General features: G+C 50.3%; 2 protein-coding genes across 4 annotated transcripts; one reads left to right on the top strand and one right to left on the bottom strand.

The window, feature by feature from the left end:
• The first annotated feature begins 1338 nt into the window (after window positions 1–1338).
• PRR29 (proline rich 29) lies at window positions 1339–4503 on the top strand. Its single transcript, XM_090290472.1, has 6 exons — window positions 1339–1416; window positions 1724–1799; window positions 1988–2094; window positions 2966–3192; window positions 3346–3416; window positions 3617–4503. The coding sequence occupies exons 1-6, from the start codon at window positions 1357–1359 to the stop codon at window positions 3643–3645; spliced, it is 570 nt and encodes a 189-aa protein (XP_090146598.1). The 5' UTR covers window positions 1339–1356; the 3' UTR covers window positions 3646–4503.
• ICAM2 (intercellular adhesion molecule 2) lies at window positions 4455–22500 on the bottom strand. Of its 3 annotated transcripts, none has more exons than XM_090290470.1 (5): window positions 22414–22500; window positions 9280–9365; window positions 7245–7508; window positions 5831–6151; window positions 4455–4788 (listed from the first exon to the last, which is right to left on the bottom strand). In XM_090290470.1, the coding sequence occupies exons 2-5, from the start codon at window positions 9338–9340 to the stop codon at window positions 4610–4612; spliced, it is 825 nt and encodes a 274-aa protein (XP_090146596.1). In that variant the 5' UTR covers window positions 9341–9365; window positions 22414–22500; the 3' UTR covers window positions 4455–4609. The 3 variants fall into 3 exon arrangements, with proteins under 3 accessions (XP_090146596.1, XP_090146597.1, XP_090146595.1); XM_090290471.1 differs by lacking the exon at window positions 22414–22500 and adding an exon at window positions 17303–17413; XM_090290469.1 differs by lacking the exon at window positions 22414–22500 and having other exon boundaries at window positions 9280–9539.
• Between the last annotated feature and the right edge of the window lie 4313 nt (window positions 22501–26813).

Genomic DNA, 26813 nt, shown 5'->3' with positions numbered 1-26813 from the left:
GTGCGTCTCATCCATGGGGGGGCTCTGCACAGTCTTGTACCTTTGCTGTCTTTTCATGGGTGCGTTTCCACTTCCCAACTGTGCTGGCACCAGCAAGGATACGCTACTGTGTCTCAGTGCTCAGAAGGGAGCCTTGCTCACACAGGCACTTCCATGATCAAGGTGGATGATGGTGAGCACAAGGACTAATCTTGTCTCTTCCTGGATGAGGGTAGAGATAGCCAGAAGGATGTACCTGTGTCCTCCCACTCACCGGGGGCCAGTGACCACAGTACCCCATCTCTGCTGATGGCTGTTGAAGCCCTGAGACCCACAAGGACAGTCCACGGGCTTCCTCCCTGCAGGCAGAGACTACGGCTCAAAGGAGGAGGTGGACATGGTCTTTCTGGTTTTAGACACCAGGACTGCGCCGGGAAGGGTTGCTGAACAGAAGCGGGGGGTGGGGGAAGGGCAGTTCAGGGGGTGCTAATCCCAGCTTCCTGTCCTGATTTTCCTTGACTGCTGTGCAGGACCTATCTTAGGATGTTCACAGCTACGGAAATAGATCTTTCCTCTCACCTGTTCTTAAGCAAAGACCTTGATTACTTCTTGCCAAAGAGTGCTTGCTTTGGTCATTTTTCCAGGATGAGGGACAAGGATGGGGCATTGCTGCTGAACCCCCCAGGCTTCTCCACCTATGCCGAGTCTGGAGTAGAGGCTCACCCTGCCCAAGGAGCAGGGAGCAAACAGCTAGGACGGGGTGGGGGGCAGTCAGGGGGCCAGCCGCCTCTTTCTGGCCAGGGCCCAGCCTTTTCCGTGAACTTGGTTGGTGTTTCCTTCCTTGGTCTACTCCAGAAACTACCCTGGGTCCGAAGGACTCCGCTCTGACTCGGAGTGACAAACAGCAGATCCTCTGCCCTCCTCACCACCTGCCCCTCGCCCCTGGCCTGATCCTACAGAATTCTCTGTTCCTGCTTAACTCATCATCTTAGTCAGTTGAGCTTTGGGACCCGAAAACAAAGCGGCTGAACCCAGCGCCGACCTCCCCACCACTCACTCATTCACTTAACAAACACAGGCCACGACGCTCCCAGCCCCGGGGCTGGGGGTGCGCGAGGGTCGTCGGAGTTCCAGGGAGAAATAAGACGGATGCCCAGCCCCGGTGCAGCGGGGTTGGAGGTGACATCCGGGAGAAAAACTGGCCTCCAGGGGGCGGCCTGGGAACCCCATGTCCTAGGAGATGGAGACAGGAGAGCAGAAGGCAGCGACTTCGGGCAAACGCCCAGGCAGCCGGAGCCGGTGGGGCGGGACCTGAGCGCGCAGGGAAGGACTTTGGCGTCGCGTCGCTAAGGTAACACTGACTCTGGGAAGCCAGCTATGGCCTCGGGGACTGGAGGGAGCTGGGGTAACCACCTGCCGCAGAGTGCAGCCCCGACGGTGAGGGCTGGGCCAGGGAGCAGAGCCTGGCTTTACCGGGAGGCCTGGGGCGAGGGCAGAGTTGGGGAGCCGTCCCTGGTCGGGGGGTAAGGGGATTCCGAACTCTGGAGGGAGCGGTGGGGGGTGAGGAGAGCGACCCCAGTCGGAGAGGAAGAGACTGGCAGGGACCGGGGAGGCCGAGAGGGGCGCAGAGAGGAATTCGAGGCCCCTGCGGGGTGAGGGAGGCAACTGGGGCGGGGGGCATGAGGGAGGTGGGACCCCCAATCTCTTCTCCGCTTAGCCTGGCTGAGTCACCCCCTTCCTCCAGCCCTGGGTAACTGTCCTGCAGCCCCTCCCGTGGGTCGTCCCACCGTCGCCCCCACAGCAGGGCCGTGCGAAGGAAGGTGAGACCGCAGGTTCTCTCTCGCCCCCTGTACTTCCCGCCCAGCACCCCGCCCGTGTCTGGGTGTTAGTGCTGCATCACCCTCCTCTTCCGCGTCCTGGGGCTGCATGTCTGGGAAAAGGCCCTGGGGTCGGGGCGGAGGGCTGGGGAGCGGGTGCCTGGCGCGCCCACTGCACCCCCGCCCCCTAGAGCTGCTGGAGCTGATGACGCTGCAGAACGCGCAGATGCACCAGCTGCTCCTGAGTCGCCTGGTGGCGGCAGCACTCAACCCCTGGCCGGCTGGGTCTGGCCCGCAGGTGCGACAGCTGGGGGGTGGGGGGGGCGGGGGGGGCCCTGGGCCGTCTACCTGCAGGTCCAGGCGTGGGGATGCATCCAGGGTATCCCGTGGAGAGAAAGGACCCGTGGGAAGAGGAGCAGGAAGCCAGCCCGCACCTACCTGCCTGGGTCTGTTTGGCATCTTTTATGTGTCAGGCCCGAAACGGGGATGGGGGTCCCTAAATCCAGACAGCTCGGGTCTTGTTTTCAAGGAGGTGTCCCTGCGATGTGTGCCTCCCTGGACTGCAGGCCCAGGAAGACAGGAGCCATTGTACCCTGGGCCTGCATGGTGCCTGAGGCTTACTAGGGGCTCCGTGGACGGTTTTCGAGCAAGTGAATGAATAAATGAGTGACTATAAATACAGGCAGCTTTGGCTGTGACTGCCTGTGTGCTCACCTGGTTGGGGGATGAGGAAGGGCTCCTTAAAGGAGCAGCTGGCCTTAGGACCAGCCCTTGAAAGCCAGGTGGGACTTTGATGGTTGGAGGTAAGGGTGTGTCCACCATCCAGGCTGGCAGAACCCTCACGGGGCTCCAGGGCAGGCCAGGGCAGCCTGCTGGACTCCCAGCCCAGCTCTGGAGTCACACCTGGATCCTTCCAGTCCCTGCTCGGCCTTTTATTAGCTGGGTGACCTTAGACAACTTGTTCAACCTCTCTGAGCCTCAGTTTTCCCACCTGCAAAATAAGGGATAAATGTCTCCAAACTGCCTTGCTTGCATGTACTACATATCGATCAGCAGTAGACATTGGCTGATGCATATCTGGAAGAACCGTTTAGAGGAACGGAGCAGTGGGCGTAGGGAGAGCCTGACCCTGCATCACCACGTTCCCTCCCCTTTCGCACAACACCCAGGTCTACCTGGAGGGTCTGGAAGAGGAGTGTGAGGAAGAGGAGGAGCTGGAAGCCTGGGAGGAAGGGCCTTTTGTGTTCCACCACCACTACCTGCCCTGCCTGATGCCAGCTGTGGGCCCCTCGCCACCCTGGCCAGTGCCTTTCCTTTGCCCTCCCCCACATCAGCCCCCCGGGCAGGACACATCCAGGACTCAGCAGCTCCCTCTGGCCTCCAGGAAAAGGGGGGTGTAAGTGAGGTGGAGGCCTGGGCGCTGCCAGGGCCCTGCTTTGGCTGGGCTGGAGGAGCTGTCTTGGGGCTGGGGGTGGAGTAGAGATCCTTGTGGATGAATCCCCAGACGCTACTTCTGATCGGGGTATTTTTTTTTTCATCCTCATCTCAGGAGAGCTGTGCCCCCACCCCCACCTCCCAGTGCCACAGGGACTGTGGGTGCGGATGTTCCCCCAGCTTCAGGTAGGGGCAGGGTGGGCGGGCAGTGGGGCCCAGGCTTAGGGATGGGTCAAGAGGGTCATATTCCTCTAAGAGGGGACTGCTACTGTCACTGCTGCAGGCACCTGGCCTGTCCCCTTCCCTTCCCCTCCTCGGGATCCACTGAGGCGAGAGGGAGTCAAGAGAAGGGTGCTGTCTTCCCCCACCCCTCCCCGCCCCCCTAGATTACTATGATGCTGAGAGCCTGCCATGAAGACAGACACTGGCCCAGGGACCCGCACCAGATGGAAACAACCCTGGATACCCAAGGGCCCTTCTAGTGCAGCCCTTCTCCAGCCTCAGCCCCAGCCAGGCCTTCCTCTCCCAGCTGAATCAGTCTCCTCTCCGTCCCACTAAGATCCTGAACCAGCCTGATCGCTTTCCCGGAGTAAGAGCTCATTGGAGCGCTGTTCAAGGCCCAGGGGCCACATGAAAACCCAACCCGGCCCCACTGTTTTCTGCGCGGGTGAGGGGGTGGCTGGGAACCGGAGCCCTCCCTCACCCTCCATCTCTGCCCCCTCGCTGGGAAGGCCCGGGCTGCAGGGTCTCAGTCTGGCCTAACAATGAAGCAGGAGGTGAGAGGAGAAGACTGTTTTGTTGTCCTCAGCTTTCTAAAGGCTAAGAGTGATGTGGGAGAGTCCCGACTGGGAGGGTCCTGGAGCTGAGCCAGTTCCTTTGGGGCCCCCACCCTCACCCCAGGAAGCTGGTGCCATTGGCCATGTCCTGATCCAACTGGGAGTGGCCCGAGTTCCTGGAGGGCCATGTGGGAACAGAGAGTCTCTGCCCCACCAGGCTGGGGTGCATCTCCCCAGCCCTCCCTCAGGAGGCCCAGTGAGGGCAGGTGTCTGGTGCCTGAGCTGGCCGGCATGGGGGTGTCTCACGGCCTGGGCTGGCCTGGAAGCCCCCCGTGAAGGAGAGGGTGGAGGGACACTGAGGAGACGTCTGGGAACAGAAGTCTGGGTCTCATGAGTGAGCTTCCTGGCCGTTGAGCATTCTCCCAGGAGGAGACACTGAAGCACAGGGTTAAGTCCAGGTGTTTGTATTCAGACTAGAAAAGAAAATGTCCCCAAAGTCCTCTGCTGCTTGTCATTGTCCTTCAGCTGGGCTGGACCACAACCCTGAGGAGCCACAGTGAGTCCCAGCGGCCGGCGTGGTGGCGGCCACGCTGCCCTTGTGGGCTATGCCCGGTAGGCCTGTCTCAGCCTCCTCCAGGCTGCTTGTACCCTGTAGCTGCCTCTTCGCCGCTGGTGCCACTGCTGGCCGAAGACAAAGCACAGCACGACGGATGTCACAAACAAGAACAGCAGCACTGACACAACCGCGATGATGATGCCCAGCTGGTTGTCCTGCGGGGGCTCTAGGGAAGAAGGGGGCAGTGGTCCTAGAAGTCCTCTGGTCCCGGGTGCCCAGGGCCCAAGGGGGAGTGGAGATCCACCCATCACCCATCACCCACTCACCCTTCGTCCATCCTGCAGTCGCCCTGTGTTACAGAGATGAGTGGCAGATGGTGTGCTAACTAGGGGAAAGGTAAGCTGGGGTCCAGGCTGCCAACCAGGCCTCAGTGAGACCATGAGGTCCCCAAGGCCTGAACAGTGGTGCGGTCCAGGCCAGTGTCTCCCTGGACAGAGCTGAGTGAGCTACTACCAGACTGTCTGAAATAGGGAACATTTTGACCATCAAGAGTCACAGAACAGTGGAGTTCTGGCCCTGGCTGGTGTGGCGCAGTGGACTGAGCACTGGCCTATGAACCAAACAGTCACTGGTTCAGTTCCAGGTCAGGGCACATGCCTGAGTTTCAGGCCAGGTCCCCGGTTGGGGGCATGTGAGAGGCAACTGATCGATGTAGCTCACACATCAATGTTTCTCTCCCGCTCTTTCTCCCTCCCTTCTCCTCCCTCTAAAAATAAATAAACAAAACTAGAAAGGAAGGAAGGAAGGAAGGGAGAAAGAGAGAGAGAAAGAGAGAAAGAAAGAAAAGAAAGAAAGGAAGAAAGAAAGAAAAGGAAGGAAGGATGGAAGGAAGGAAGGGAGAAAGAGAAAGAAAGAGAAAGAGAAAGAAAGAAAGAAAAAGAAAGAAAAGAAAGGAAGGAAGGAAGAAAGAAACGAACAGTGGAGGTCTAGGAGACCTTAGGGGTCAGTGAGGAGCCAAGGCCAGAGAAAGGAGGTTGACTTGGTCAAGGTCACACAGCTCACTCACTAATGGCCAAACAACTACTCCAGATCCACACTGGGAACTTCAGGGAGGAGGGAGCATATGAGGGAACCCTCGGGATTAGGTGTGGGGCCCTGGGGTGCCTACCCCTTTGAGCTGGCAGAAAGTGGACTAAGGTTTGGATTTCCCACGAGGCCTAAAGTGGTACCCTGTCCTTCCCCCCTCCGTCCTGGGGGCTCCCCCTCACCATAGATCTTGAGCCTCTGGGGCTCTGATATTTTGTAAATGATAGTCCCGCCACGAGACTGCAGGTCCAGCTTGGCCTGGCAGGAGAAGTTGTGATGATCGTCCTCCCTGTGAGCTGTGCTGTTGTACGTGGTCACAGCTACTTGCGGGGCAGCTGTCGTCCCCACAAAGGTTTGCCTGTGCAGGCACTCCTGCCCACGGATCAGGGTGAGGGTGAGGTTCTCAAGGGGTGCCACAGCAGGCACCCTGCACTCGATGGAGAAGTTGTTGCCCACAGTCACCCAAGGGGGCTGCAGCGTCAGCAGCACTTCCTCTGGAGGGTCTGCAGGGAAGACCACAGGGAGGTCTGGTTAGGTTGGGGGTGTGGTCCCGGGAGGCCCACCTGGCCAACAGCATCCCCTGTCATCAGGGTCCTCATGTCCCTGGCTGGACTTGAGGAGGAGGCCATTGGCTGGGGCCTGGCCTACTCTAGAGTGTAAAGAGAGGGAGAAGGAAGCAGTTTGGGGGGAAGGGTGGACTGGGTGGCAGTTTCACACACATGACAGTTTCTGGAATGGACAAGGATGGAGGTGATCAGGTGTCTTACAAAAAGAGGATCCAGAAACTGTGTGGCCAACTAGAAAGATACGTTTGCATCTGTCCGCTTTCTTTCCAGAAATTAAAAACTAAAAAAACTAAACAGTTGGATAATTATGGGCAGAGAGACTGAGAAGGGAGTGATCCCTAGAATTGGGCCATGAACCATGATGTTCCACTGAAGGGGCACGGGGGGTGAAGTCAGATCTGTCTGAATTCTTTAGGGTTAGAGCCAACCTCGACCCTTATCAAACAGGGCCCTCGGTGTGGCCTGGGTTTCCCTTCGAACCAGAATACCTCGCCTCCATCACTCCAGGGAGATGCGATGGATTTAGGATATTTTTCTGTGCTTTTGATCCACTGATGTCAATAACGGGGAGGACCCAAGCGATACCCTTGGTACCGAGATGTTGAGAGAATCCTGGCCTCTCAGGTCTCCGTGGCTTGTGGCAGGTGTGTGTAAGGGCCCCACATTTGCCAAGGGTCCTCAGGGGAAGCTAAAAGCACCTGGTGACTCGATGAGCTGAAGGGGACACTGGAGAGCGTGTGGCCCTCCTGACAGTGCCATTGCTGTGGGATGGAGGATGGTTGGTGGTGGGGCCACGTGGGAAAGGGCTTTTAGATTGGTGTACCTTGGAGCAAGCCTCAAGACGGGCTGCCAGGGGGCTCAAGGAGGCTGGTGAAGGGTGGGAGCAGACTCTGAGCCCTGGCCTGGGTCCGGCTCCTTGTCACCCCAGGAGCCCAGGAAGGTGGGGGCCATGACGGGAGTGGCCAGGAGCAGGAGTCCTTGGTAGACACGGGCTGTGCCTGGGGCGGGACAGCCCGTGTGAAACACTCACAGAACACACTGATGCTGGCAGACACTGACTTTTGCTCCCCGGAGCAGGTGAAGTAGCAATGTATGACCGTGTCCTGGGAGATGTTGTCCACCCTGTACTGCTTCCACTGAGCTTGCTCGTCCAGCTGGACCTTCGTCAGGGTGGTCTCCACACCGCCGATCTCAGGCTGCAGACAGCTGGTAGTGCAATTGACAACCTGGGACCCCCCAACCTTCACCACCAGCTGCTCTGGCCACATCTTTACCTCGAACGCCTCTGCAGACCCTAGAAGACCAGAAATGCTGGGCAGCAGGTGCCCCGTCGTCCTGCCCAGGGGAGCTGCCCACCACTGGCAGTCTGATCAAGGGATTCCTTCTGCTCCTTGGCCCTCGACCCTTGTCAGGCCTGGCGTGTAGACTGAGGAAGCAACCCCAGAGCTGTCCCCCTGCTTCTGGCTGTGCTTCCTCCAGTCCATCCCCCCCAGGTTAATCTTCCTCCTGCACATCTGTCTCCATGGGGAGGGATCCTATTCGACCTTTGAGGTCCAGCCCTAATGTGCCCTCCTCCATGAAAGCCTCTCTGAGGGGGAGGTGGACTCTGTCTCCCTAGCCCCTGCGGCCCAGGGTTCAACCCCTCCCTCCCTCCTTTCTTTTCTTCCTCAAATAGTGTTGGAACACTTGCTGTGTGCCAGGTACTGTTCTAGGCTTTGCAGGAGTGCAGAAAGCAGACCAAACCCTGCCTTTGCTGAGGTCATGTTCTAATGAAGGAAACAGACAATAATACACAAATATCCAGCCCATCAGGCGGTGACAAGTGCCTGGGAAAGGAAACAGAAAATGGGGTGGCTGTTTTGGCACAGGCCTCCCTGAAGGAACCACATCTGAGCAAAGACATGAGGGAGGTGGGGGTGAGGCCTGCAGATGTCTGCGGAGATGGGGGGCAGTTCCGGGGAGAAGCTACTGCCAGCTCAAATGCCCTGTGTTGGGAGTGTGTTTGGTGTGTTGGAGGAACAGTGAGGTGTTCAAGATGCCCAAGCTCAGCGAGGAAAAACGCAGGGGAAGAGGACCCCCTGGTCAATGACCCCATCGTACCAGTGATTCATATTTGTGTTCCCTCTCCCTTAGCTGTTTTGGAGCTTCTAGAAGGCAGGACCCTATTTACCATATTTACCATTCTGCTTCACACAGTGCCCTGTGTGTGACACATTCAGGAAGTATCTGAAGCATGAGTGTTGAGTCTTCAGCACCGACCTCTGTCTCAGCAATGACCACGAGGTCCTTGATCTGACCAGCGGGGCCCAGCCCGTGTCCTGTGCTAGTGCGGTGCCCACATGCCCACACTCAGCCCTCAGATCATGCCACATGGCGCAGCGGTGAGAGAGGGGCTCTGCAGGTAAGCAAAGCTGGGTCTGACTCTGAAGTTCACCATGCACCAGCTTTGTGACCTTAGGCAAGGTGCTTTCTCTCTCTGAACCTCAGTTTCTTCATCTGTAAAATGGGCTAGTAATGCCTTTCCCAAGGTTGCTGTGCAGGTTCAATGAGATAGCGCCCCAGAAGCACCTGGCAGGTTATCCAAAACAGAGTGCTCGGCACCTGGTGGCATTTCCCCTCTCGGTCCTCTTGACCCCCTGAAAGGGGTTTTACTTTTGCTCTGAGGACAGCCAGAAGGGGAGGCCCCATGTTGCTCCCTTCTGTCCCCTAGGCCACATCTAGAGATCAGCTGGGCATGCCCTCACCTGCCCTTGAACCCCAGCATCCCCTTGCCTCCTCAGGCCCCTCCCCAGCCCACCATTTAGCCTCTACGACCTGCCACACCCACATGCCATGAAACTGTGGGGCTGTTCAACCTGGTGCACAAAAGGCCAGGACCCCCACCTGATGCCTGGGTCACAGGGAAGCCAGCTTGCCCCCGCATCCTGTACCCATTGCGGGTGACCACTATGTTCAAAGCCTTGGAGGCTTCAGGGTCAGCAATCCCCAGCCTAAAGCCAGGGGAGTAGGCAGCCCACCCGCTGGGCTGGCACATGCCAAGTCAGGAACCCCAGACACTGGCTCACCTGGGCAGAAGAGTAGGGCAAGAAGGGCCACGGGCAGGCCCCAGCACCCGGAAGGAGACATCTCAGTGCGGAGAGCAGCCGGCGGTCTGGAACGACACAGAGGGTACAGCTCAGGGAGTGGTGGCCTAGCGCTGAGGCCCTTGTATCTCCAGACTTTTTGAGCTGGTGACTGCATTTCCTCTTATTATCTGAGTGGCCCTTGGGAAGCCATGTGGAAGGCGGGCTTCCCTGGCTCCTGGCCTGCAAGAATCCAGGCAGCGGAAGCTGGGAGCTGCTGATAAGCGGGGGCATAACCTGACCCTCAGGCGTGCTCTGGTGCAGGACGAGGCGCTGAAGAGTGCCCACGTGGGGACAGGCCTGTGTGTGTGTGAGTGACGTGCATGCACAGAGGATTCTGGTGCGCCGTGTGGGCATAGGAGACAGGAATGACCACAAGCCCAATATCCAGGGAACCCCAAATCTCACAGAACACATTGTTGGGCTCCCCTCTGGGAAGAAAATATCCAAAGTCAGGACCTGTCTGGGACCCTGTCACCATAGCAAAGCAAAGAAGAGCTAGGATCGTCTAGGGGAGCGTGGGTGGGAACTGGAGGCGCGCCCGCTAACAGCCCAGCCCGTGTCCTTAAACCTTAACACCTGCTTAGCTTTCAGCCTCTACCTACCCATGAGTCAGTGGATACGGGGACAGTTTGAGGCCCAGAGCCTCAAGAAATGTTCCCACAATAGCCCCCAACAGCCCGGGCAAAGAGGTAATGGGGGTCATTCTGGTTGTAGCCCAAATCCTCAGCCTCCATTTCTGAACCTGGCTCACAGGGTCTCTCTCCTCTGCCCCTCCAGGCAGGGAGCCTTGGTCTGAGGTGTTAGGGCCTGACAACTTGCAGTGTGTTTCTAGGGGCCTTTGTCACCTGTTGCAGGGAGCCTCAGAAGCAGTGAGCAGGGGAGAGAGGGATTCTGTTAGTGGGGTGGGTCTTGCCAGGGTACTTTTGATCCTGACGTCTCCAGCCTTCTATTGCCCCAGGACGGCCAGGAGGCCCTGGGACCAGCTGGCCTAGGAGAGGCAGCAGGGGTGCAGCCCTTCTTGCTTTCTCAGAGGCACCCCAGTTGCGGACTTTCCAAAGGGATGCCCCAGCATTTTAAGGGCTTAGGCCCTGAAATGTCATTGCTGGGGTGGGAGGGGAGGGTGAGATCATGTCCTTCCCTTGACGGAGGAGGCCCAAGGCTGTGACCGTGGTGCAGTCATCAAGAGCTGCCCTTGTCAGCTGGGACCCAGGAAGCCCGGGAGGGCCGCTGGGCCTCAGAATGATACAGAGACAAGATGGAGAAGAGAGTGGAACCAAACCCCAGCGTAGGAGTCGGAGCCCACATGCGGCGGCAGGGAACATGCCTCCAATCCAAGCTAGAGGCTGAGGGGGCTCAGACAGTGGGCCCGGCTGTGTGGCAGCTTTGTGGCCTCCACTGGGCCTCGATGATGATGATGATGATGATGATGATGATAACAACAACAAAAATAATAACAATAATACAATAGGGAACATTTACTGACTACAGGTCATATGCACTCTACAAATATTAACTAATTAAATCCCCTAACTCTGTGAGGTAGGTACTGTTACTGTCCCCATCTGTAAGATGAGGAAACTGAGTCACGGGGCAATTTAAGTGATTTGCCCAAAGTCACACACCTAGGAGAGAGTGGATGAGGATGATGAGTGAGAGGCAGCCTGGAGACCACTGAAACCCACCAAAGCAGGAGCAAGAGAAGGAGTCTTTGGGACTTGATCCCCAGGAGACCCTTGGGAGGGCAATGCAAGGCGACAGAAGGCCAGAGAAACTGCTGGACCCTGCTTGCCGTGAGAGCTTTGGGAAAGGTGGGTCAGTTCATGTCCAGAGAGCTCCAATTTCTAGAAGGGACAGTGCCGTGAACCCCAGCCACACACGCGGCTGGGCCAGCCTGACTCTGTACCCATGGGCCGCAGTGAGGCTTCTGCAGCCCAGAGGTCCTGCCCTGAGCCCACTAGCCCCTGCTCTTGCCCACCAACTCCTCCTCTGGTCTCTCTCCCATGCCCCCTGGGCAGGCCCTGCTTGGTGGGGCACACCAGGCCTGTGAACATGGTGTTGTGAGACACAGTCTGATAGCTTACAGGTCGGTCTCCCCTCTGTCCCTACTGAGCTGTCCACCCAAGAGGGCAGAAGCTGGATCCCATGCACTGCTGGGTCATATCCATCAGGAAACAACACTGCCTGGCACATGGTGGGTGCTTAATAATTGTTCAATCTGTGGATGGATGGATGGACGGATGGATGGATGGATGGGTGGATGAATGGGTAGATGGGTGGGTGGGTGGGTGGGTGGATGGATGGATGGGTGGATGGATGGATGGATGTGTGGATGGGTGGGTGGATGGATGAATGGATGGATAGATGGATGGATGGGTGGGTGGATGGATGGATGTGTGGATGGGTGGGTGGATGGATGAATGGATGGATAGATGGATGGATGGGTGGGTGGATGGATGGGTGGGTGGATGGATGGGTGGGTGGATGGATGGATGGGTGGATGGGTAGATGGGTAGATGGGTGGGTGGGTGGTTGGGTGGGTGGATGGATGGATGGATGGGTGGATGAATGGATGAATGGATGGGTGGATGGATGGATGGGCGGGTGGATGGATGGATGGGCGGGTGGATGGATGAATGGATAGATGGATGGGTGGATGGGTAGATGGGTGGATGGGTGGGTGGGTGGTTGGGTGGGTGGATGGATGGATGGGGGAATGAATGGATGGATGAATGGGTGGGTGGATTAGCAAGTGAATGAAAGACAATAGTCTTGATAAACAACCCAAGCAACCTTGCTTTTGGGTCCACTCAGCATATCTTTCTCCTCCTCCTCAAAGTCCCATCTGGCCCCCAGCTACAGCTGGGCTGATGGCATAAATAGCGACAACCTAGGACCCTGAGTCCTCAAGGATGGGGATTAGGAATTAGGCGGGGGCAGGGTTTTTCCTGGAACTTCCTGAAACGGAGAGGGTAAGGACAAACCCTCCCCTTTCTGGTCCTAACAACAAGCACCATGGTCAGCAGCTGCCTGTCCTTGTCCAGCCGCAAGTGAAGAAGCCGACAGAAAGAGGCCTCAGTGGTAAACAAAGGCGATCCAGGCGCCCTGCTGGCTGGGGGGTGAGGCGGGGCGGACTCCGGAGGGTGCGGGGCCGGGTGGAGTGGCTGGTGATGGTTCTGTGTTGCAGAAATGAAAGAGCTTTGCAGGCTGAACGTCAGTGGACAGTGCTGGCCCTTTAAACCCACCCATGGGAGTCAGGATTAGTGTGGGTTGGTGTGTAAGGGGAGTAACTGCAAAGCATGTTCTGCCTCATAAAACTTTCAGGGCAGGACGGGGAGGCGAGGTAGGGGGTGGAGGTGCTACTTGCAAGAGGCCAGGAGGCCTTCTGGAAGAGGGAATGAAAGGATTTGGGGGTGTTGATGATCAGACCCTAGGATACCATGATCAATGCTTCCAAACAAAGGAGAAAGAGCAAAGCTCCCTGATGCCAAGGTGTTGCCCAGAGATGGAGGAAATTGACCTTCATGTGGGAGAGAGAAGAAACTCAGGTGTTCCTTCGAAGACCACTGTTTCACCTCCTACATGCCCTGGCTTATTCTTTAGGTCTCTGAGTTCCTCAGGGGAGGGGAGGGAAGAGGAGGACGAAGAACGTCCAGCTACCACCTCCCAAACCCTCTTTCCTACCTGGAAAATCCCTCCCTTCCCTTCCTGCTCTCTCTGAGCAAAGTTACAATTCCTACATATCCATTTTCTCAGTCCAGCTCCTTCAGCCTACATCTGACAAATACACAGCAGCACTCTGTCCTTTAACAGGTCCCAGAGCGAGATGATTCAGAACCGAGCTAAGTGTACAGGACAGTGGTAGCTGGGCACCAGGGGCAGTCATGGATTCTGGGAGAGGCCAGAGAATCTGAGAGGAGGGGAGGTAGGACCTCAGTTTAGGAAGTGAACTCATCTCTTCCAGAGACCTGGCTGGACCTTAATCTGGGGACTTCTCTCTATCCCTTACATCCCTGTTGAAAGAAGACAACTTTCAGACTAGAACTGTGTTCCTGGCAAAACCATCTTTCAAGAACCAGGGTGAAATAAAAATACTGATAAACAAAGACTGGGAGAGCTTATTCCCACAATGCCTACCCTAAAGGACCTCTAAAGACAGGTGTCAGGTAGAGTTAAAAATGATTGCAGGACACTTTTCTGTGCAAGGAGGAAGGATGGAAAAATGAAATGGCATGTGAGTATGTAACTTCCAACAATCATTGTCTGCAATAATATTTATTTGAGAAGTTTTTAAAGGTTCAAAACTAAAATACTGGGCAATAATATGTGAGGGGATTACAGTTAAAGCATTCTAGATTCCTGTGTTGTATAGAAAGCAGGGTACACTTTAAGTAATGTGAGCATGCTAAAATTTCAAGGAAAACTAGTAGAGAGAGAGCTTATAAGTTCTAAACTACTAGAGAGGATTAAATGGTATAAAAACAATCTTCAATCAATCAAAGAAAAATTAAATGAGGATAAGAGCCTAGACCAAGTGGGACAAATGTAAACTTTTTAAAGATGCTATTAAAAAGTCCAAATTTGTTAATAATCACAATAAAGATTAAAAATTTACCTACAGTTAAAATACAGAGATTGTTCAGTCCTTGCCCTGTGTTAATCTGTGACTGTCCGATGTCCGCATGTAATGCAAGGAGACGGCCTGGTGTTCATACATCAGTCGCACACAACTGCCAGGAGAAGAGGAATACAGCTTGGGCCTATGATCTCGACAAATCCTGTGGTTCAGGCTGGTTCCCTTGGAAACCCCAAGATTCGATGTGACTAGCAAATGGGCAGGATCTGGACCTTAGTTCTCTCAGATGCCCCAGCTACCTGCTGTGGTCTTATACACGTCGCTCAGTTCTAAGTCATCTGGCTTCCACTTAAAGGACAAAGTGCATCTGTGTATTTGTCAGACAGAGACTGAAGGAGCTGGATGAGAAAGTGGATATTTATGGATTATAACACTCCTGACAGAGAGCAAGAAGGGAGGGACTTTCCAAGCTGGAAAAACTTTGGGAGGTGGTAGCTGGAAGTTCCCCCTCTTCTTCCCTCTCCTCCCCTGTGAGCCGATTTCTGGTGAGGAACATTGTCACCAGGGTACTGTCCTGTGTTTTTTCTCAGCAAAACACGATTTCCAGTTACTAAGAGAAGGAGGAGGTAAAAAGGAAGCTAACATTTAGCTGACGTCTAGATCGTTGCTCGGGACTAAGCTAAAGGTTTTAATACATTATTTTATTTAATTATCACACCACACTACAAAAGGAAAGAGCCATTCTGATCGCGCACGTGAGAACGGAGCGGCTCAGGTGCGTTTGTAACGTGCCATGTTGCAGAGCTATTAGGTGACAGGGCTGAGGTGAAAACCTAGGGCTGATGGGAGGCTGGCTGGCTGATCAGCGGTGCCAGGGGTGGGGGGAGGGGGAGAGGGCTGAATAGGTGGAACGGGATTTTTTGGGTTGTGAAACTACTCTGTTTGATACTGGAAGAGTGGGTACGTGTCATGATACATTTGTCCAAACCCATAGCATGTGCACACCAAGAGGGAGCACAAGTGTAAATTATGGACTTTGGGTGATGATGATGTGCCAATATAAGTTCACCGAAGGTAACAAACGTACTGCTCTGCTGGGGGCTGTTGGCAGCGGGGAGGCTGGATATATGTGCAGAGAGGGGGTATCTGGGAAATCTCTGTACCTTCCCCTCAATTTTGTTGTGAACCTAAAACTGCTCTAAAAAAAAAGGTCTATCACAAAAGTTTTAACTTTCTTGTAGTTCAAACACTACCTCAGAAGAGAACCTTCTGGGTTAGAGTCCTTGACAACTAACGATTGTTGCTGGAATGCAGGCTTTTAAACTCAATTTTTAGTTTGCAGGGTATAGTGAAAGTCATGGACTCGGTCATTCTTAACTTCTCATTTCAGTTTAGATTTTTTAAATATTAAAACACAAAACCCCTTCTATGTTGTTTACGAGACATACCTAATACATGACTATGGACTGGTTGAAAGTCAAAGGATGGAAAAAAGACAGACTAGGCAAACACTAACCAGAAGAAAGCCAGGAAAGCTCTATTGATATCGGACTTAGAGGGCTTGTAAGATAAACATATTTATTAGGAATAGCGTAAGTGCCTAAGTTAAAAGGTCAATTCACCAGGAAATGATAGGAGTTCTAAACGTGTAAGCATTTAGCTTCAACGAAAGAAAGAAAACCACAAAGAAAAAAAGCACCATCATAGCAAGAACTTTTAATACACTTCTTTCAACTATAACGAAGCAGACAAAAAATAAAAAAATCAGTAAATGAGTAGAAGAGCTGAAACACGCAGTTTAAAAGCTTGATGTGTACCTATAAATTAGATAATACAATTTTTTTGAAAAGGTAAGTTTTCAAATTCCATATAGTAGGTAATGTAAAAATAGGCCCTAAATAACCCATCAGGGTCAAAGAAAAAAATAGTAATAACACATTTCAAAATCTTTAGAATTGAATGATAATTTAAAAATTGTTTATTAAAATGTATGGGAAGCATCAAACATGGTACTTAGAGGGAAATTTATAGCTTGTATTAGAAAAGAGTGTGAAATAAGTACCCAAATTAAGTAGTCAAAAAGTTAGATAAAGAAAAACAAAGGAAACCCAAAAGTGACACAAAAGGGAATAAACAGAATAAATCAAACAAAGTAAACAAAACAAAGTAAATTCAAAGAGAATAATAGTGAGCAGAAATCAAAATAGAAAACAAAAAAGACAGGATTGATAAAGCCAAAAGTTAGTTCTTGGAAAAAATAATAGAACGGGCAAATCTCTGGTAAAATCTACTCAAAAACAAATGAAAGCACAAGTAAACGTTATTAGGAATAAAAACAGGAACACCACAAGATTAAAAAGAAGACCTTACAAATTCACAGAAAGAGAAAGTAGAACAGTGGTTGCTAGGGGCAGGTGGGGGGGGGGAGGGGAGTGAGGAGTTGTTTAAGGGGCAGAGTTTCCGTTTTGTGCAAGAAAATTCCAGAGACTGGTTATAAAACAACATGAATGTACTTACCACAACCAACTATTGCTATCAGACAAAGAGGGCTTTTAGGACAAAAATATTTATAAGAGATAGAATGAGCTCTTAAAGGGTCAATGCACCAGGCAGTCTTAATAGTTCTAAACTTGTAAGTATCTATCTTGAAAAAACTACAAAGAGATAAAATCAGCATCACAGCAAGGCATTTTAAAACACATATCTCAACTATGAATAATGAAGCAGACAAAAACACGGTTAAGATGGTACATTTTGTGTTATGTGTATTTTACCACTATTAAAAATAAAAGTGACTCTACATAATTTATGCCAAGAAATAGAAAACAAATATACCAAATATTAGAAAAATATACCAAAACTTGATTTAAGAAGAAATTAAAAGCCCCGATGATTCTATAACTATTAAAAAATTGAATCACAAAGAAAATACCTGGTCCAAAAACAAAAAATAAAAACCTGGTCCAGATAGTGTTACAGAAGTTTAAATCGAGATAAAACTAACTTTATAAAACCTCTTTCTGAAAATGGGGAAAGCAGGCACACACACCGCCCCCACCCCCCAACTCTATGGGACCAGTGTAACCTTCCTACAAAAATGAAACAAGCACAGGATGAGAAAGAAAAACTAGAAGCCAGTCTCACTCAGGAACATAGTTGTGACAATTGGAAAAAAACACTAGCAAACCAATCTAGCGACCTGTAAGAATATAAGACAGCGCAGCTAATCTCAGGCACGCCAAGGTGGTTGAACGACAGGAGAAAAAGGCGCACAACATCATTTATTACGTCGATAAGAGTAAACTTGGGGGCTCCCTGTCCCCTCACTTCTGCCCTGTTCCGACAGGCGCTGTGTTCACAGTGGATGATCCCATGCCAGCTTAGACTCACCTGACGTTGCCAAATGTCCCACCTCAAGTTTACGCGTGTTTCCTTCTGCTTTTTGCCTCAGGGTCTCCTTCTGTGCTAAAGGAAACACTTATTGCCCACTAGTACTAAAGTGTGGGAAAATTAAGTTCCGTAATTTGCAACCCGGACCTGCTGAGGGACAGGAGCTGGTGGAGGGTGCTCCAGGCTCCTCCTTCCCCTCGGGCAATTGCAGGGGGCAGCCAGTAGGCCTATCAGAACTGAGCTCCCTCTGCCTAGAGCTGCATCATCGGTCAGGCACCTTTAAACGGGCTTTTCCTCCCTCCCTGTTTCAGTCTCCCAGCTCCTTCACTCCCTGCTTCCTGGAATCAGTGTCTCAAATAACCTACCCGAACCTTCGTCCTTGCTCCAGGCTCTGCTTTTGAAGGAGCCCAAACTAAAAACTTACATGAACAGATTTCAAAAGAGAAAAACATGATGATCTCAAAAGATCCAGGAGTGAAAAAAATGACATTGGACACTCTTTCCTGATAAAAGCTCTTAGCAAATTAGAACGAAATGTCCTTAACCTGATAAAGAGAACTTACAAAAAGCTTACATATATATTATTTTTTAAGGAGCAAACCTTAAGAGCATTTAAAAAAAATAAAATCCAGAACCAGACAGGGATGCCCACTATCTCTGCTTCTATTTAACATCATACCAGAGGTCCTGGACAGTGTAGTAAGAAAAGAAAAAAGAAAAAATTAAAGGCCTAAGGATGGAAAAGAGCAAAAGCATGAGTATCTTAATATGATATGATTTAGGTAAAAATACAAAAGAAGGATCAGACAAGTGATTCAAAATAATAAGAGATTTTAGCAACACAACTAGCTATAAGATCAATATCTCAAAATAAGTTGCTTTTGTGTATATGAGAAACATAAAATACACATAATCTGAAAAACAAAACATTAATAAAAGGAAAATGGAATAAACCTAGCAAACATGTATAAGACCTATAGTAACAAGTTATAAAACCTTATTGAAAGACATTAAATACAATCTAAATAAATGGAGAGATAACCCATGTTCATGAATAGGAGGTTCAATACTATAAAGATTTCAATTCTCCCCTAACTCATATACAGATTCAATATAATTCCAATTAATCTCAATTTTTCATGAAAATTGAAAGCTAATTTTTAAAACTTATATGGAAGAGGAAAAGAACCAAAATAACCCTAAACAATATTAAGGTGAGGGATTTGGTTTATTAGATATTAAGACTTATTATAAAATATGGTATTAGTATAGATGTAGGCAAATTAACCAGTGGAAGAAAATGAAAAGAAACAACTTGTATAAAACTACATGGGGACTCCAGCCAAGATGAAGGCCTAGACAAACACGTTGCATCTCCCTCCACAACTAAGAAGGAATATAACTACCTCAAAACTAGAGACAATCAGAAGTTCCAGAAAACTGAGCTGCATGGAAGTCCAACAAACAAAGATATGAAAAAGAAATACTCATCCAGACAGGTAGGAGGGGCAGAGCCAGGGTGGAGAAGACGTGGTGTGGTGGTGGCAGCAGCGGTGGCAGCAACAGGCTGGTGAAAAACGCAAGTCACACATTTTAAAAAGTAGGGAGGGACACCTGGGGACCACTCCCAGCACCAGACCAGACCTCGCAGCTCACAGTCCCAGCACCGAGGAAAATCAAGCCTCATTGCTTCTGACTGTGCAGACCAGTGGGGGCTGGGGTGTAGGAAGAAAGTGTCAGTCTCTCAGCAGAGTCCACTTGTTTATAGGGCCCCCATGGTCCTAGAACATCCGCAAACCCATCCACTCTGGGAATGACAGCCAGAGCAACAAGTAGAGAGCCGCCAGTCCCATACAGGAAGCGTGAAAAGTACCTAGAAAAGGGGCAAGTGCTGAGCAAGTGGCATTGTTCCCTCTCAGACCCCTCCTCCACATACAGTGCCACAACGTTGTGAAACAGGTCACCCTGTACTGACGAATACCTAAGGCTCTGCCCCTTATAACATAATACGTGGGACAGCTCTACCTCAGACACAGAGGCAAACAAACATAGGAGCCTGTCAGAATGAGGAGACAGAGAAATATGGCCCAAAAGAGGGAACGGATCAAGGTTGCAGTGGGAGAACTAAGTGGCAAGGAGATAGCCAACCTAACAGATGAGGAGCTAGCCAATCTAACAGATACAGAGTTCAAAACACTGGTAATAAAGATGTTCACAGATTTGACAGATGTGCTTAAGTATGGCAAATGCATAAGAGAAGAAGTGAAGGCTATGCTAAATGAAATGAAGGAAAATCCACACAAAACCAATGGTGAAGGGAAGGAAACTGGGGTTCAAATCAATGATTTGGAACATAAGTAAGAAAAGGAAAACAAAAAACAGTCAACCAGTACAGAATGAGGAAACAAGAATTGAAAAAAATGAGGAGAGGCTTAGGAACCTCTGGGACAACTTTAAATGTACCAACATTCGAATCATAGGGGTGCCAGAAGGAGAAGAGGTAGAGCAAGAAATTGAAAGCTTATGTGAAAAAATAATGAAGGAAAATGTCCCTAATTTAGCAAAAGAAATAGACATACAAGTCCAAGAAGCACAGAGAATCCCAAACAAGCTAGACCCAAAGAGGACCACACCAAAACACATCATCATTAAAATGTCAAAGGTTCAAGATAAAGAGAGAATCTTAAAAGCAGCAAGAGAAAAGCAGAGTTACCTACAAAGGAGTTCCTGTAAGACTGTCAGCTGATTTGTCAAAAGAAACTTTGCAGGCAAGAAGGGACTGGCAAGAAATATTCAATGTGATGAAAAGCAAGGACTTACAACCAAGACTACTCTATCCAGTAAAGTTATCATTTAGAATGGAAGGGCAGATAAAGTGCTTCCCAGACAAGGTGAAGCTAAAGGAGTTCATCTTCATCAAGCCCTTATTATATGAAATGTTAAAGGGACTTACTTAAGAAAGAGAAGATCAAAACTATGAACATTAAAATGACAAGCTCACAACTATCAACAACTGAATCTAAAAAATAAAAACAAAATCCAACTAAGCAAACCAGAATAGAAACAGAATCAGAGGTATGGGGATCATTTGGAAGGTTATGAGCTGGGAGAGGGGAGGGGGAGAAATGGGGATATGGTACAGGGATTAAGAAGCATAATTGGTTGGTACAAAATAGACAAGGGGAAGTTAAGAATAATATAGGAAAGGGTGAAGACAAATAAATTAATGCATGACCCATGGATATGAACTAAGGGGGTGGCATTTCTAGAGGGAAGGGGGTTACTGGGCAGAGGGGAGCAAAGGGAAAGGAAATTGGGACAGTTGTAACAACATAATCAATAAAATATACTTAAAAAAACTACATGGGGAAAACATATTCCTACTTCATACCAAATGTAGAAATCAATTCCATGTAGATTAAGGATTGTGAAAGAACAGTTTAAAGACCTTTCTAAGGAAATGTAGTAGAATATTTTTATGTCCTCCAGGCCCAGAAGGATTTTTTAAGCAAGACCCCCAAAACACCAATCATAAAATAAACAGCTGCCAACTTTGATTACATTAAAGACACACATGAATATTTCAGAGAAAAGGAAACACATGCAAACCAATAAAAAAGAGCTTTAACTCAATAGTAGCCAGAAAAATTAAAAATGAAACCACAGTGGATACCATTTTATATCTACCAGATAGGCAAAAGCTAAAGAATCTAACAGGAACCCAATGTTGAAGCGATTGTAGAGCAATAAACTCTTATAATTGCTGGTGAGAGGGTATATTAGTCCTCTGGGAAATAATCAGGTATTATCTGTAAAGCTGAATATTCTTATACACCATAACCCACAATTCCACTCTCAAATATACGCCCTAGAGAAACTTTTGCACTAAGAACCAGGAGACATGTCCCATGCTTACCTCTTGCTATCTGTGTGACTTTGATCAAGTCGCTTATCAGTTTCCTCTTCTGTAAAATGAGATTAATAATAGTCCCTTCCTCATAGGGTGGTTGTATGGATTAAACAGATTAAATGAGTTAATACTTTTATTTTTTTGTAATTAAAGATTTTATTTTTTCAGAGAGCGAGGAAGGGAGGGGGCAAGGGAGGGAGAGGAACATCAGTCGGTTGCCTCCTGTGTACCCCCAGCCGGGGACCTGGCTGGAAACCCAGGCATGTGCCCTGACCCAGAATTGAACCAGCCACGTTTTGGTTTGCTGGATGATGTCCAACCCACTGAACCACACCAGTCAGGGCAAGTTAATATTTTTAAGTATTTATAACATGTCTAGCACACAGCAAATGGTACATAACTGCTTCACACACACGTACATAACAAAAAATATATATACTTGCATATGTGATAAAGCACAAAAAATCAGGAGAACAATAAACCCCAAATTCGAGAGGGTCGTTTACATCTGGGTGGGAAGTAAAATGCACAGACAGGTGGAAGATTTAGAAATATTTCATCCTTATGTTGAGTGGTGGGTTCAGGGCTGTCCATATCCTCACGCTACATGTAAGGTACATGCATGTTACATGTGTGTGCATTATGTGCCACACATTAAATTTGACAAAAAGAATACCAAGGGAAAAGATGAATTCCTACATGTCTACACAGCAGATGAGGCTCAATGGGAATGTGTGGAAAGCCCCCCTTTAATTGGAGGGGTTTCACTGAGATTCATCATGAACCCCACATGTAAGCCCCAGAGGGAGGGGACTGTCCCTTCCCCTGTGTATCAGCTCCAGCCCAGCTCATCTGCACAGACCAGCTCAGATGGCCTAGGTCACATGCACATGGGCCCTGGACAAAATGGCAGTCCCACACTTCTGCATCTGTCACCCCGGTGACAGCGCAGGAGAGGAACCAAGGGCACAAAAACAGGAAACCACCACAAAAGCAAGGCCCGTGAGCTCAGAGCGTGCAGAAAGCAGCTTCACAAGTCGGGAACATCCAAACATCCAGTCAGAAGGAACTCTGGAGTTCCCAGCTCCCTCCAGGGGGAAACTGATGCCCAGAGAGGGCAAGGGATTGAAAGTCAGGCCTTGACACTCCACCCCCAACCCTTCCCACTCCACCAGGAGGGAGGGGAGTAGTATGACCTTACCTGGCATCTGCTGACAGGAGCGGCAATGGTGGGGAAGGGGGGCGGCCGGGGGTCCAGGTACCCTGAGAGCTGAAAGCCGGCTGAGCTGCTGCAGCTGGTGCTGTGGGTGACAGCGAAGTGTGTTTCTGACGTGTTTGTTCAGGCTTCTTCCTTTCTTCCCACCCGGAGGTCATGTGCTTCCTGTACCCGATTCTCATTTCTAACAAACCTCATTTTCAGTCCACTTGACCCATTTTTAGAGTACAGTTCTGTGGCAGGAAGTGCATTCGCATTGCTGTGTGACCATCTCCAGCCAACTGTCTCCAGAACTTTTTCATCTTCTTAAACTCTGTCCTCATTAAGCACTAAACTCTCCAGTCATCCCTCACCCCAGCCCCTGGCAATCACTGTTCTACTTTCTGTTCCTATGAATCTGACCACTCTAGGGACCTCATACAAGTGGACCACACAGCGTTGGTCCTTTTCTGACTGGCTTATTTCACTTAGCACAGTGTCCTCAAGGTTCATGTATGTTGTAGCACATGTCAGAATTACCTTTAAAAAAAATCTTCATCTGAAGATATATTTCTTTATTGATTTTAGAGAGAATGAGAAAGAGAGAAACATCAATGCCTCCTGTATGCCTCCTGACCGGGGATCCAACCTGCAACCTACAACGTGCCCTTACTGAGGATCGAACCCAGGATCTTTTGGTGGACCAGACGGCGGTCCAACTAACTGAGCCACCTGGCCAGGGCTTCTCTTCCCTTTTAAGGCCGAATAATATTCCATTTTATGGATAGAAGACATCTGTTTACCTACTCATCTGCCGATGGACATGGCTTGCTTCTACCTTCTGGCTTTTGTGAATAATGCTACTATGATCGTGTGTGTCCCAATAGCTCCTCGAGTCCCTGCTTTCAACTCTTTGGGGTACACACTCAAAAGAGAAATGGCTGGATCACATGGTAGTTCTGTTTCATTTCCTGAGAAACTGCCATAGCATTTTTTCCCTCTTTAAAAAAAATTTTTTTTATCCTCACTTGAGGAAAATTTTCTCATTGCTTTTAGGGAGAGAGGCAAGGGGAGAGAAAGAGAGAGAAACATCATCGATTGGCTGTCCTCTTGTAAATGCTTCGACCAGGGATCGAACTTGCGACATTTCAGTCTACCAGACAACGCTCCAACCAACTGAGCCACACTGAGCAGGGCTTCCAATGTCTCTCTTTGATGGGCAGTTTCTGTGCTACTGGAGGCCTTTGATGAATGAGAAAGTTCGAGAGTGAACCACCCATTGGCTCCTCCCTGCGCGAGGCTAGTCAACATCATAGAGCTTGGTCTTCCGTGTTTGACGTGCCCCACCACAAAAGCCTGTTTGTGCCCAAGAACTATCCCTTTCCCAGATCACTTCATACCTGCTGCCCTGCGTAGCAATTTTCTAAAAACTACCCTAGCAGAGTGACTTTGTTCCAACAGGCATAAAGTATCAAAGCCGGGTGCAGAGGTGGGTGCTGGGCAGCCTGCTAGGCTCACTCACAGACCAGTCCCATTTTAAACTCCAGGCTTAGCAAGGTCACAAAGTAGATTATGTCAGGGACCAACAGGACGGTCAGGGTCATGAATACTCAGTGCCTCTAGGCTCTGAGCTATCTTTTCTGCTACTTTTATGTTTCAGTTTCTTCACAGAAGTCGTTTTAGAATCTCCCTGTCATACTGCGGCCCAAACAAAACTGAGGGAGAAGGTTGGGGGTGGGGGCATCAGGGTCAAAGGCTTTGAGGGGCCTATGTGAGCCCAGGTGACTTTAAAGTTTAGATGGCATCTGTGATAGACACAAATTAAGGCACATGTCTCATTCACAACTTCCCAGGAGTGACGTCTGAACTTGCCTTTTTTGGAGGGAAACCCCTCCTTTCTCTACTGCAGACAGGTTTTCTGGGGATCTTCCCTTCCTCCTACTCATCCCCGCCTTCCTGGCCAAATGATTGCTCCAAAGCTGGCGTCAAGGTACCTCACCTTCTGGTCTTCCCTTGAGACTGGGTTTTTTAATCAAGCTGAGGAAAGAGAGCCTTTTCCTGCCTGGTTGCAGAGGTCAGAGGACAGACCCTGTGTGAGGTGAGGCCGTGCCCCCCACTCACAGGGAGGTGGGTTTGTGGGGGGTGGGTCTGTAGGAGGAAGGCAGGTGGAATTGCTCAGAGAAGAGGTGAGAGTGTCCCGCTGGGTTCCAGGCCTTGGTTCCAGCCATTCCTGAGGCCTGTTGCCGCAGCTCGGTGTTGATAAGCCAATGCCTTTGCCTTTTTTGCTTAAACCAGTTTCAACTGGTATCTGTCCCATGCAGCCAAAGTCCAGAGTGAGAGACCACGCCTCCCCAGGGAACCTCATCAGTCAACACAGGAATGTTCTAGAATAAAACCACACATTGTCTGGACTGGCCCCGGCACCAGGGGCTTACTTGGGTGCTGGGTCTTCATGACACGGGGGTGGAGCAATGACACCAGCGCTTGTGACCCTCTCCACTCACTGTACTGTGGCCCAAGCTCTAGGAAGTAATACAGCACTTTGACAATTGCTCTTCTATTTCTTAGCTGGGTAAAAGCCAGATTGCACAGGAAACTATAAAATTCAGGGTGAGCAGTTCCCCGCAGATTGCTGGGCCTGGCATCCTGTTCCTTCATAATTCATTTTCTCTGCTTTGCCAGAGACAGGATCTCACTGCATTTGGGCGCTCCGTGGGCCAGCAGGGTAAAGAGACCGTGGACGCGTGAGGCCATGTGGCAGGAGCCTTGGCAGGGTCCCCCACAGCTCTGTTGGCATCAGATCCCATAATCGCTGATCAGAGCCAGGTCTGTAAAACCTGGAGCAGGAGGAAGGGAAGGAGGCCGGCGAGAGGTCCCTGCCGGCTGATCGCGTCCTTGGGGACCCACGCCTGCGTTTGGAGGGGGTCGCATGAGGGAAGGAGCTCAGGAAGTGGGTCTATCTTTGACTCTCCTAAAATACAGGCACTCAGTTAAATTTGAATTTCAGATACATTATTTTTAGTGTCTCAAATATTGCAAATTGCCCCAAGGACATGAACAATGGTGGGGGATTGCCTGAGGGAGTGGGAGGTGCTGGGTGGGTGGCAAGCAAAGGGAGAAAATTCAGGACAACTGTAATAGCATAATCAATAAAATATAATTAAAAAATCAAATATGGCATATTGCAATAGTTGCATAGAGTGTGTGTATGTACGAATGTGCTGTGTATGTATAGATGTGTATATACCTGTGTATCACTCTCCAGGTGGTATGCGCACAGTGCTAAGAACCAGCATGCAGCGAGGAACAGCAGAAAGGTGGATGAGAACTTGGGTAGGAATGAGGAGGCAGGAGCACGGAGCCATGGTCTGGTTCCATGCATGTGGGATGGCAGGGGTCAGCAGTGGGCTGAGAACACAGAGGATGCATGAGGAGGCAACAAAGTCCCCCACAAATTTCCAACAGTCAGCCAGAGGGAGGGAAAGGCCAAGGGGTCATCTTTCACCTTAGAATCACAGCGTTATACTCCACCTGGATGCCCCAGCCTGACAGCAGCCCAGCTAGGAGGTCCCAAAAGCTGAGTCTAATGGGGCAGGGCACTCCTGACCAAATGGTAGAACTCTCTAGGCAGCTTTTAGCAGTAGAGGTACAGCTGGGCCCACCCCAGAACTGTTCCATTGTAACCCCCTGCGCCTGCTTTAAAAGCCACACAGACAGCTCGGATGCGTCATTTGAACTAGAAGCCTCTCTCTCCAAACCCCCATTCCCCCGTTCCCTGTGTTTTGGCTTCTGGGCAGATCACTTTTCTGTGTTTATTTCCTTCCCTTCTCTGCTAAGTTCCTAGTGCTTTCCTCCTTGTACCACCAGGCACATGCTCAAAAATGGCTTACTAGATCTAAGCTGGAGGCTTGGTTTCAGGAGACACGTGGTTTACAGTAACTGTTCTCCAACTTCAAGGTCTGTCAGCACCGCTGGAGGGCCCCGCCCCAGAGCTCCTGATTCAGCAGGTCTGGGTGAGGCCTGATAGTTTTCATTCCTAACCAGTTCCTGGGTGTGACTGATGCTTCTGGTCCTGGGACCACAGTCTGTTAGACTGTAGTAGAAAGCGTTCTCAGTTTAAATAAAGGCAAGGCTATCACAAGTAGAAACCAGAGATTTGGAGTACAAATGCTAACCAGGCGCTTGAAAGGCTAGTGCCCCACAGGGCAGGTATAGGCTCACTGGCCTGATGGGGTCGGCCTGACATAGTGGGGGTGTGAGGGCTTGCATTTGAATCTCTGCTCAGCCCCTTGCTGGCTGTGTGACCTTAGTCAAGTTGCTTAACTTCTCTGAGCTTCAGTGGTACCATCTATAAAATGGGGTAATAATATAGTCATAGTCAGCATTTCTGTCACGCTTGCTATGCA

The sequence above is a fragment of the Furipterus horrens genome, unplaced genomic scaffold (assembly GCF_987537825.1).
Source record: "Furipterus horrens unplaced genomic scaffold, mFurHor1.1.pri manual_scaffold_11, whole genome shotgun sequence".
Taxonomy (NCBI): domain Eukaryota; kingdom Metazoa; phylum Chordata; class Mammalia; order Chiroptera; family Furipteridae; genus Furipterus; species Furipterus horrens.
The sequence above is the reverse complement of the archived record's forward strand: the minus strand, read 5'-3'. Positions and strand labels throughout refer to the sequence as shown.

Excerpts from the sequence above, each read along its gene's own strand:
- PRR29 (XM_090290472.1), top strand. The coding sequence starts at position 1,357 with ATGGCCTCGGGGACTGGAGGGAGCTGGGGTAACCACCTGCCGCAGAGT. Across the intron at positions 1,800-1,987 it reads GCAGGGCCGTGCGAAGGAAG|AGCTGCTGGAGCTGATGACG; the intron begins GTGAGACCGCAG and ends CCCGCCCCCTAG. Across the intron at positions 3,193-3,345 it reads GCCTCCAGGAAAAGGGGGGT|GAGAGCTGTGCCCCCACCCC; the intron begins GTAAGTGAGGTG and ends TCCTCATCTCAG.
- ICAM2 (XM_090290469.1), bottom strand. The coding sequence starts at position 9,454 with ATGCAGTCACCAGCTCAAAAAGTCTGGAGATACAAGGGCCTCAGCGCT. Across the intron at positions 7,509-9,279 it reads TGCCCTACTCTTCTGCCCAG|GGTCTGCAGAGGCGTTCGAG; the intron begins GTGAGCCAGTGT and ends CTGGTCTTCTAG. Across the intron at positions 4,789-5,830 it reads CCAGAGGCTCAAGATCTATG|AGCCCCCGCAGGACAACCAG; the intron begins GTGAGGGGGAGC and ends CTTCTTCCCTAG.